The sequence below is a fragment of the Meleagris gallopavo genome, chromosome 7, assembly GCF_000146605.3.
Source record: "Meleagris gallopavo isolate NT-WF06-2002-E0010 breed Aviagen turkey brand Nicholas breeding stock chromosome 7, Turkey_5.1, whole genome shotgun sequence".
Classification (NCBI taxonomy): Eukaryota; Metazoa; Chordata; class Aves; order Galliformes; family Phasianidae; genus Meleagris; species Meleagris gallopavo.
Window position 1 is genome coordinate 10760833 of NC_015017.2, and position 11891 is coordinate 10772723.

General features: G+C 36.8%; 1 protein-coding gene across 2 annotated transcripts in view; it reads left to right on the forward strand.

Moving 5' to 3' along the window:
* LOC100549268 (aldehyde oxidase 2-like) overlaps positions 1–11321 on the forward strand; it is a 44166-nt gene extending 32845 nt beyond the window's left edge. The window contains exons 27-35 of one of the 2 annotated variants that reach the window (XM_031554061.1): positions 555–650; positions 1536–1664; positions 2452–2526; positions 2917–2969; positions 3501–3615; positions 4147–4212; positions 5561–5749; positions 6874–7041; positions 9499–11321. In XM_031554061.1, the coding sequence (XP_031409921.1) occupies positions 555–650; positions 1536–1664; positions 2452–2526; positions 2917–2969; positions 3501–3615; positions 4147–4212; positions 5561–5749; positions 6874–7041; positions 9499–9552 (945 nt within the window). In that variant the 3' untranslated portion in view covers positions 9553–11321. 2 annotated transcript variants of the gene reach the window in all.
* The last annotated feature ends 570 nt before the right edge of the window (positions 11322–11891 follow it).

Sequence of the window (11891 nt, forward strand, 5' to 3'; positions counted from 1 at the left end):
AAAAGTTTTGGAGGCACTGTATTTCATAACACCTCTCAGGCTCTGCTGTTTGCTCTCTAACTGCCGGGAGCTGTTTGCATGCTGCCAAATGCAATTTTGCAGAATTTCTCTTTCCTATCCAATTATTCCTTCATAAGAGTGAGTGGCTTGTGTGATTTCTTTCATCATGACTCCTTTGAAAGTTCTTTGTTTGTGTGGATCTGGGGCTTCACATACAACTGGAGCCAGTATATTTATGTTCTCAGTTTCACAAGGAAACAGATACAATTTTCTGTAATATGAACAAATTACTGTGAACCCTACAGAACTCCTATTAGTAACTGCTAGCTCACTTAGAACCACCCTGCTCTTGAGTGGTGAAATTTATTGTCAGACTACTGGAGAATTTATCCTTGTTCTTGGTAATATACTGATTCTTGTGAAATAAATCTTTCTTTGCCTTGTTCTCCTTCTTATGCACCTTCTTGTTTCAGTACAGTAAGAGAATTACCACATTTCCATATCTTGTTTCAGTACAGTAAGAGAATTACCACATTTCCATATCTTTCCTTTAGGCTGGTGCTCTTGTCCATATCTACTTAGATGGGTCTGTACTAGTCACTCATGGTGGCATTGAACTTGGACAGGGAATTCATACTAAGATGTTACAGGTAAGTAAGAGTTACCATCTGAGAGTAAATGCAACAACGTAACTGAGCCAAAAAGATGAATGGCACTCAGATGTGCAACAAATTTTGTTTCAGTAAGAAAGCTAGGTTTAACTTTGAGTTGTTGCTTCAGAGTTACTGATGAAAACAAATCTTGGGAAAAATATAAGCTATAATCAATGTAATCTTTCAAGGTGAGGATAGTAGCTGAACATCTTTGTGATATTCCTCACTGATACCACGATCACTAAGGCACAGAGAGAACATGCAAAAAGGATTCAACAGTTTTTGCAGAAGAAGCTAAACTGCTGAGAAATTGTAACTTTGCAACTGATGGCAGCATCAGTCCATTTTTATGCATTCAGGTGCAAACAGTGATACACAAAACCATGTGCTAAATAGTTACTTTTGGAGTGAGAATGAGACCATTCCTTCAAAATGAGTTGAATGATATCAAAATGTTAGAATGCTGAGAAACACTGAAGTGTGAAAACAAACAAAGAAAGCTGTTTGAAATGAGATAGAAAGGAAAATATAAAAAGAAGATTTGAAAATCCATGAGGGTTAATGATTTATTGTTAAATCTTGGTTGAAATATATATATAAACTAAAACCTGATTAAATAGAGCATTTAATTTATGGCAAAACATATGGTATTGTATTATTTTATTCTATCTTCTAGTATCTGAATTTATTAATAAATTATTTGTATTACAGAATAATTGCTAAAGAAGACTTCAGAATTGTCCTACTTACAGCATTACTTTGAATTAGGTCATTTATCTGTGTGCATATAGAGAGAGACATGAATGACAATGCCTTATTTTTCCTAATTTGAGACTGTCTCTTCAAGTAGGACTGGATATTTTTTATTTAATTTTATTACAGATTGCCAGCCATGAACTGAAGATACCACTGTCATATATACACTTCTGTGAAACAAGCTCAACAACTGTACCTAATGGCAAATACACAGCGGGATCAGTTGGGACAGAAATCAATGCAAGAGCAGTACAGGTTAGACTTACTACTATTTTTTCTCGTGATCATCCGTTCTGTTAAATAATGAATTCCCTTTGACAATTCATAATTTCATCTTTATTTTTGAGCAGCTTTCAAAAAGCATCAGTTCTTTTATCTCAAAGCTTCTGTTGCTAGTTTAATTTATATGCACAGTTTAGAGTAAGGCAAATCATAGAACACTGTTAAGAAGAGTAGCTTTAAAGCTTTACTGTATCAGATATACAAACTTCAGTTTTTCTCAGGTTTAATCTAGAAAAAAATATGGATTTTCAATTTATTCTGAACATGTGAACAAAATTTAAGGGAAAATTTATCGTAAGATACACATTAGGCACTTTTTACATAGTGCCTAAATTAATTTAAATTTAAATTTAAATCAATCACTCTTATCCACTTAGATACTTTGGGATCAATTCTTCTTTCATTTATTTCTAAAGAAATCATTCACACTGGTAGGTCTAGTGAATCAAGACAGAAGGGGAATCAGGTCCTCTGTCTTCTCTTTGTTTATGGTTTCAACAGCTGCCTAGTGTGTGAACAAGTGCTGCTTTGTAGCTGGCTGTTAGCAAAGGAAAGAAATTGTAACTAAATGAAGAGGATTCTGAACTACAGAATGAATTTGCTAATCCAAATCAGCCTTTCTTTGAGCAATTATCAAGTGAGAATAAAAACAGAACGTGTTGAAGGAGCATTTAACAAACTAACTTTACCAGGAAAGCACTTGTATTTCTTTGAAAACACCAGATAGATTTGGTTTTCTGGTGCTTAACTTCTTCTCTAGGATGCTTGTCAAATCCTTTGGAAGCGTCTGGACCCTATCAGAAGAAAGAATCCTAAAGGCAAATGGGAAGACTGGGTAAGTGTCTCTCTTTGTTTCTTGCTATTAAATTATGATGAAATACATCATACAGTGGACACCCGCACACCCAGTGTGACAGTGCTCTGGAGAGAGAAAGGAGCCTCTCTGCAAAGTAAACTGGAAGAGAGAGAAGAAACTGTGGTGAGAGAGAAGAAAAGCAAGTGGTGTAACACAATGCCCTAGTAAACCTGGCCAGCTTTAGATCGTCTTTTGCAGTGTGTCCCTTCCTAAAGACCTGTTTAGGACACTAGGAAATGTAAAACTTTTACTTAGGCTTCCATTTTCTTTAAATGATTTTTTAAAGTTTCATTTTTTCTTTAAATATGATAAAGAATATCAGAAAGATTTTTAAAGTTTTCTCTCTAGTAATAAGTATGCCTTTTGCAGATCAGTGAAGCTCACAAGAAGAGCATCAGCCTTTCAGCGACTGGCTATTTCAAGTAAGGAAAGCTGTTAGTCTTTTAATCTCTTGTCATCAGAGATGCCATTTTGGCAATATGTTACGGACAGGATAAAACTGTCCCCACTCAGCCTTCTCAAGGCCATATCAGATGCAGCGCACAAACCACGAGGAAGTTGCCTGGGTCAAACTGCATTGTTTACACAACAGGAAATCATCTTTTCAACCTTGGCTAGCTATGCAAGGATATAAAAGATTTGAAGGTGGGTGCACAGGGTCTTCTCCAAGGCCAACTACAGTAGAATACAGGAAACAAGGATTTGACTTGATGACTGTAATGTTCTTAGTCTCCCAAAGTATTCAGTGCAACAGATATTTATCAGTGTACAATACCCCAGATTGTCTTTGACTGTGAGGACCTATGAAAATAGGTCATTTAGGGAGTTTACTTCTCATGTTAAATGGTTCCCATAGTGATCTCAACAAGCATTATTCATGAGAATGAGGATAGTGGAAGGAGGGTGTCTTGACCAAATTCATATTATCTGAGGGATGTTTTTGTTTCCTCTAGAGGATATGAGACAAACATGAACTGGGAAACAAAGAAAGGCCATGCATTCCCATATTTTCTCTATGGAGCTGCCTGTTCTGAAGTAGAAATTGACTGCCTTACAGGAGCACACAAGGTAATGGTCACTATCATTACATTTGTGAGACTTTTTTTCACTCTTGCTCTTTTGACTAAGAATAGAGAAACAGCAAGACAATAAATGGCTACAGAATCCTTTATAATTTGTTCATCCTATTCTTTGATAAAATCTGTTGTTAAAAGATGAATAAGGAAGTATATGAGAACAGCATAAAATAAAAAAGATCTAATGTTTCCATTATCTGTGATAGCTTTGAAATTCAATTAGACCCCGTGGACATCTTCCTGCAAGTTAGCTTTTCAGTAGCACAAGTCCAAATCATTAGTTACAGCCCATTTTTAACAGAGCTACATTTAAAACAGGAAAAGTCACTATCACATAATGTGACCTGTTGCAGTGAGTATTTAGCCCATGGACAGCTTTCAGCAGGTTGATATGGAGCCACAGTCCAATGTCTTCATGGCTACATTACATATCTATAATGAGTGAAACTATATATTGCTTAGCATCCCTTTGCTGTTGTGTATTTTAAATATAACTTTATAACAACTTTTATTTGTTTAACAGAACATTAGGACAGACATTGTGATGGATGCCTCTTTTAGCATAAATCCAGCTATAGATATAGGACAGGTATGTTCTTTTACAGTTTTGCTTTTTATCAAATATTAGTGCACATCCCTCTTTATATGTAAAAGATTGCTTCTACTGGTTATCTTAATGTCCACCAAAGCCTAAGACATGCTATGCATTAGTGATCAAGGAGGCTGGACTAAATAGATGTAGTGCTTCTTTTTATTTGCAGCTACAAAAAATACTAGGTTAAGTTTCCTATATCTTATGTTTTCTTATATTTGAGAAGTGTTAAGAGAAGGAGAACCATCAGACCTCATTTGGAAATGTGTTGTAGGATTAGCACCTTGAACCAACTTGTGACTTTTTCCTGATCAGTTTACTCTACCCTGGAATTATTGACAGAGGGCTAAATCTCAGCCACCTGCAGGGTACTGCTGACTTCAACTTCATGGAAAAAGTTGTGGACATGGAGCAGATCTTTCTTGAAAGGTCCCATATCCATAGCCTTATGGATTCAACTATCTAACCTGCAAATAAACTGAATAACAAAATATAAACTGAATAACAAAAGCAGTGACACTAATAGTTTGTAAATAAGAAAGTAGTGGTGAACTCAGAAATGTAAAAAAAAATAGTTGTCGTTTCTTTGCAGAATCAAAGAAAACACTGCTAAGAATCTGACTTAAATTTAAAAAACCTTTCACATCCTGTTCGTTTATCCTATTACAGGCTCATCCTTGTATATGTGTTCTTTGTCTAAATGATTACTCTCATTCTGCACATTCAAGGATTATCAAATATATCAAATAATTATTTCCTAGCAGTTCAGTGCTATGTTCATCTTGCACCAGTGTTTATTTATATCAAGTACTGTGATGGCCTAGAGGTCTCCTCAACAGTTGTTCTCTCCTACTTTAGGTTGGCTTTCTTTGTGGCTTTCTCTTCATATCCAATTTATCAGCTATTTGTGTCTGACAGATTGTTTCTCTATAATGAATTCTTTAGCTATCCACAAATCTTTATAAGAAAATAACAGACTGGGCATATTATTTATGTCATAGACCGTGAACAAATATCTCCTCATGGCATTCCTGTGAACAATAAGCTTTAAGTCAATAGATTTCACTCAACTCAGTTTTGCCAAAGCAAATCAGAGGTAACTGCACTAGTTATGGTGAATTTAGCCAGGAATAAGAAAGAGTAGAACTTGAGCCAATGAAAATATTTGTGTAAGTCAGAGGAGGACACATTGGTCCTATTTCAGTCTACTTTGGCTAACTTCTAATTTTGGAAGGAAAGATTCCAGTTTATGTGTAATCTCAGAAGGCCTAATTTGGTGTATGTTTTTGTCTTTTTAAAATGCCTGAATGAGTTATAGGTGTTTAACTTTTTTTTCTTTGTTCAGATTGAAGGGGCCTTCATTCAGGGGGTTGGTCTTTACACATTAGAAGAAATCTACTTTTCCCCAGAAGGAGAGCAGCTCACTCTTAGCCCAGATACATACAAGATCCCTGCGGTTTGTGACATTCCTGAGCAATTCCATGTCTATTTACTGCCAAATTCATGCAACTCAATTGCTATCTATTCTTCCAAGGTAGGTATACCAAACCTTGTTTGCAAGAAACAAGACAATTCTGCTGCAGAACCTTCAGTGGCTGTATAGTATGGTAGATGCTTTTTTTCCTTTAAGCAAGTCCACTTTCAGATTTGGTGCTTAAAAATTATCTAAATGATGAAGTACTGTTTTTCTGAGCTTTTTTTCCATTTTTCTCCTATGATTTATTGGCATTACAGTAGCACTTAAACACCCTAATCAAAATTGAAAACCTTTTTTGTTCCTTGTTGTTGTGCAATGCATTGAAAGCAAAAGAATCCATCCTGAAAAATTTAAAGTGCTTAACAAGAGAAAGGATGGAAGAAGGAAATACTATGATCCTTTTAAAAGTGGAGAAGTCCTGAGATGAGAGGTTAAATGACTTTCTAGAATCATATGGAAAATCTGTCATAGATATGGGAACAGAGCCTAGTTCTTCCATTAGGCATTGCAGAGCACCTGCCTTTGTGTTTTAATCCAGTTTGTAGCCTCAAAACAAAAGCATTTAAAATAAAAGGGGAAATTGGAGGAGGCCTCTGGCTACTGAAAGACAGGAGTGCCCACTGTTACAGCCTTGAATCTAGAGCAGATATGACAAAGGAATTGGAATTTCCAGAAGGAAGTCCACTCCAGATGCTTATATTCTTACCTGGCATAAACGGGTAAACAAACTGTTCCACATGAAGAAAACAGATAGAGACAAAGAACACAATATCAGGCATAGATGGCACAGACTTTATCTGTGCAGGAGGAAGCTAAAGGGGGCTTTATTCGTCAGTATGACCACTTGAATATAGAACAAGTAGTTTATGTGAGCAGTTGTAAGTTATTTCATGGCTTTATAATGTGACAACTGAAGTTACACCATAAAGCTTTTTTGATAGTATAGCTATACTGTAAGCTTTAAAATGGTCCTCACTAGCCAAATACTGGACCTCAATATTTTTCTAAACTGAAAGCACTGAGATATGAGTAAAGCTGCTGAATGTGTATATGCTGAACTTGACCAAATACAAAGCTAGTGCGAGTCAGTGTAGTTTGGATAACTACAGTGAATATACAATTATTCAACTCTGCTGTTAGTTTTTAAGCCCATCTCTCCAGCTGTCTCTCTCCTCTACCAGGGCGTGGGTGAGGCTGGATTCTTCCTGGGCAGTTCAGTGTTTTTTGCAATACGTGATGCAGTGGCTGCTGTACGGAAAGAAAGAGGGCTACCTCTGGACTTCACACTGAACAGCCCCTTGACCGTTGAGCGGATTCGTATGGCCTGTGATGATATCTTTACTAAGATGGTAACAGTATTTTCATTCCTTTTGTGAGCTAGCTACCTCCTCAGTACTCCTCTTTAACCTGGATAGACATAGGGCACATAGTCTGATCAGTGCCAGAGCCAAATCTCTATTCTTCAGCATGCCACAATTAGCAGAGTTATGCATTTTATTTCATCAGTGACACTTTTCTCAGCTGTAATATGAATGAGTGGCCAGAGTTAGCAACACTCCAGAGCTCTGAAGTATCTGTCCCTTTTCCTCAGAAGCAAAAACTCCAATGTAATTAATTTAAGCGTCCTTTAAAATACTTCTGAGATTATGGTATGAGTTTGTCTTTAGTGCCACTTAATTTGCATCTCTATGAGGAAATATGACTATGTCTAGACACAGAGTAGGTATGCTTCATCACTAGTTCAAAGCTCCCAATCTACGCTAGTTCCACTCTGAGCCTTGTACCCCAGTTTCCTACCTTTCATCCTTAAAAAAAAGGAAGACAGAAATATGGGCTGATATGCATTCAGGTCTTGTAATAACATGGAGTTAGAATATAGACTAACTGCACAAGAACACTCCCAAATACAACATTTGAGTTCTAGGTATGGTTTCATGCAAGCAACATCAGTGACAGTGGCACACAGAGAATCTGAGGGTGCAGATTTAAAGTGTTCACTGCAGAGGCCTAAACTGTCTAGGTCCCTGTTACATCATATAAGCTCATTCTCTGTGTCATGATCTGATATGTATTCCTGATTTTCTGCCTATCTCAGGTACTATAATTTCTTGTAGATTTGATGTCTAGGATTGAGAACTATAGAGCTTCTCAGTCTGCAACTGCAATATAAAGCCAGCTCTGGCTGTTTTTGACATAATTTTATCTTCTGATATTTTCTCTAATAGAGCAGGCAACCAAAAGGATTGTCTGTGTATTTCTATCAAAATTTCCTCTAGTCACTGAAATTACTTGGATAACCATCTATGTTCTCTGCTTTCTTTCCAGAGTGGGAACTTTAATCCACCCTTCTTGTATCTTGCCCTTCTCTCACTAGGAGTTGGCAGAACAGAGCAGTAGCTGTTGGAGTGTGCTTCTTTTTGTAAGACTGAGGCAGGAACTAATTTAAAATCCCCTGTCTGTCCAAGTCAATGATGATCATACACAAAAAAAAATTATTCACAGAGGAGAAAAGTGCCACATTGTTTTCTGACTTAATAGTTTTAGGCCACTTCAGCAGGTTTTCCAAGTGTTGTGTAATACGTTGTCACTTGCCCCAAATTTCTGTTTATTTATAAGTTGAAGAAAAAAAGGAAAAAAAAATTGAAAGGAATAAAGCATGGGAACAATGATGAGATTAATAGCAAAGGTTTTGCGGCCATTATCACCACAGTCTGTGTCCAGTCAGAAAGTGAACTAGATGAATATCTTGCAGACAGGGAAATAGGGAAATATCAGACCAGACTGTGCTACGATACTTTAATTTAGCATTCAACTTAAATTACTGCCCTGTTGAGAACAAGAGCTCTGCTGTATTTTGACCCAAGTTATTTTTTGGTGGATCTGAGGAGCCAAAAGTCCTTAGTCTGTGCAGAACATCAGGGACACATTTCTGGTATAAAATCTAAACAGGGCTGCTTTCAGATCTTCTCTGGGTATCTGCAAATCTTCTAGTATTCCAGAAATCACACACTATTTCCAATACAGTTTTCAAGTTAAAAAAAGAGGTACCGCGCACTAAGACAATATTTCAATGTTGGAAATCTAATCAGAAGCCCCAGAAAGCTGGGTTTGAACAACTGTGTTCTAACATAGGCTGCAAATTTCTCTATGAAAAGGGACAGAAGTTGGCTTAGGCAAACCTGCAGTCTGCTATCTCTTTCAATGGCAGCCAGCTGGAGACATTCTGACCTCGTCCTGACCAGAAGTTGGAACTGTGAATTCCATATCCATTCACTTCTGCTTCCTTCTGCACAATACACAGTGATCAAGTATTTCACATTGATAGAATTTCTCATATTAATAGAAATCATAACCACAATCAAGAACCTTTGTCATCTAGGTGTTGTGGGTACACTTGTTAACTACTAAGAGTTTAAATAAAGGTGACCTTTCTATCTTGTCATCAGGAGTTGACATTCTATCTCTGCCCTCTGAAATTTAGGATTTCCTTGCAGACTTCATGGCCTCTAGGACTTAATGCAGTTACATTAAACCATGTTGTACAACTGAACTTCATATATCAGTTCCTCTTATAAGTAACCTGAAACTTTCAGGCAATGAGCTCACCTGTGTTATAGAGAGATGTCCTTAACTGTTCACAGTTGACTAGAGGCAAGTTGGTCGATTTCACAAATCTTTATTATGTGAAAAAGGGTGAATTTGTTCATGCAATGACATTGAAACGGATGAAAAGGAACACGCATTTGTGAATTACATAAGGTTTTCTTTCCACTTAGCAAAATTATGTTTTCTTTACATTCTTTCAGATTCCGAAAGATAAACCTGGAACCTATAAGCCATGGGCCATTGATATATCCTAAGTATGGAATAACCAGGTGGTATTTTCAGGAACTTACTGACTGAAAGAAAGCATTCCTGCAAGAAAGAAGTATAATTGTATGTAGTTGTACAACAAAGTTTAAGTATCAGCCCTAATGTACTGCCAACTAAGACACCTCACATTTTGAAAAATATATTTCTTTATGAACTGAGTTGTTCTCCATGCTGGAATAATTCTGGAGTTACTCCATGAACTTTGAAGAATTTGCATGCAATTTTGAAAATATCTGCAATAAATCAGTTAGATACTGTACAAGATAGTGACAGACATGCATCGATACTGAAGCAGAACCAAGATTCTAAGAGTACATACTACCAAATATTTTCTAGACAATGATATTTACCATGGTAACCACAGTAATAATCCAGTATAATTTTCTACTTCCTGACAACCCATCTCAGGTCTACTCCATACCCATTAGATCTCTCTGAACCACTACTGACTTTGACCTCTCAGAGCTGGAATAAAAGCACTGCTATTTGCTGCACTGCCAGCGTTCACTCCACCTCTCCTTTGCCTTATCCAGTTTTGCTCCCTCTTTCCAGTGAAAAGGTGAAGTAGGTCACAACCGATGCATTCATCTGTAGGTGAACTGAGAGCATGAGGTACAGGTGTTCTATTTCAGATAAAAGGACTGAACTCTTACTAATTCTGAAATATTTGGTTTTGAAATGGGGTCACTCCTTGCAATAATAAGTAGATATTGAATAGCAGACATGGAGCAGGTGACTGAGCTGAAAAATATGGAGAGGAGCAGGGCTAAGAGGGAACAATGGCAATAGAGCAGTTTGTCATTAAAACCAGGTGTGTCAGCTCACTGTTTTACTCATCTTGCCAAACATTATGAATGCTGTGACATACGTGCTAGAAAGGAGGTTTTAAAATGATGTCGTGACAGTTATATGAATCTTGATGGAGTACGTTCTCAGGAGGAGAGGACACTGAAAAGCAAGTTCAAAGGTGCTTCAGAGAAAACAAAGAAAATGTCTGGGTTAAATTGAGTCAGAACAGATATCCATACAAATGAATATTCAGCTTTCATCTTTGACTGTTCAAATAATGAAAGTAATAGTAGGAACACGTTTAGCAATGTCATTGTTTACTAAAACACTTGCAGAAACTCAAGTTTTATTTCATATCTTGCTCTCAGTTACACAAACACGTCTAAGCTTATTTCATTTATTTTAATGGTGAGTCTGCAGGATTAAATTAGTTAATATAGAAGAGAGAGTGATCAGCACAGAGCATCAAATAAATAATTTTATCTACGTCTGTAGCAGCACAAGAAGATTATATGCTTTTACAAATAAATTAATATTCCAGGTAATTAGAAATTTGATAGCTTATTTTGGTAAATTTTTCATTTTATTCTTTTTTTTTCCTTTTATCTTCCTCTGGATAAATTGTTAGGCACTATAGCTCAGCTGGCAATGTACTTTGCAATCTGAGACTTTCATTAATTCCTGCAGTCAGTTCCTTAATATGTCTGTGTTCTTTTCCTTAAAAATGAGATTTTCATAGTTGTGATTTATCTTTTTGGCTTTTAGTTGTGATTTAGACAAATGCTATTATTTTAAAATGAGTATCAAAGCAACCCCTGCCTTGGGTTTAATATGAATGAAAAGTACTTGCAAACTCTATGTCTGAATGTGATATTGCTTGGGGTTTTTTTGGATGATGTGTTTTCTAGATTGCATTGAGCTTTTAACTGGAGTTTTCTTAAATAAGTCTTCAATAAAAGCATACCTGTAGAGCACTGTCCTGCTATTTGTGATGCTGATCTACAACCAGTATTGTTTTGAGGAAAAAAAACAACAGTAACAAATACAATGTGAGAAATGAAATCTGGCTCCTACAGACAGTAAGAATGGTCAGTGTTTGGTCTTACAATTCAAAGTGAGCGATTTGGCAAGCCTCGTGTTTTCCTATCATTGTGGTTTAACCCAGCAGCATCTCAGCACCACACGGTCACTCATTCCACACTCCCAGTGGAATGGGGAAGAGAACTGGGGAGAAAAAATGGCAAAGTAGAACATGTGGATTGAGAACTGTTTTCTAAGGTAGAAAAGGAAGAAAAATAAGGTAATGATATATATTTGTGAAACAAATGATGCACAATGCAATTGCACACCACTCACCAACAGATGCCCAGGCAGTCCCCAAGCAGCGACTGCTCCCCTCGTGAATATAGTTTTTTCCCATAGTGTCATATGGTAGGGAATATCCCTTTGTCCAGCTTAGGTCAACTGCCCCCTCCCAGCTCCTTTTCCCCTTCAGCCCCCTCACTGGTGGGACAATATGGAAAGTTGAAACATCCTT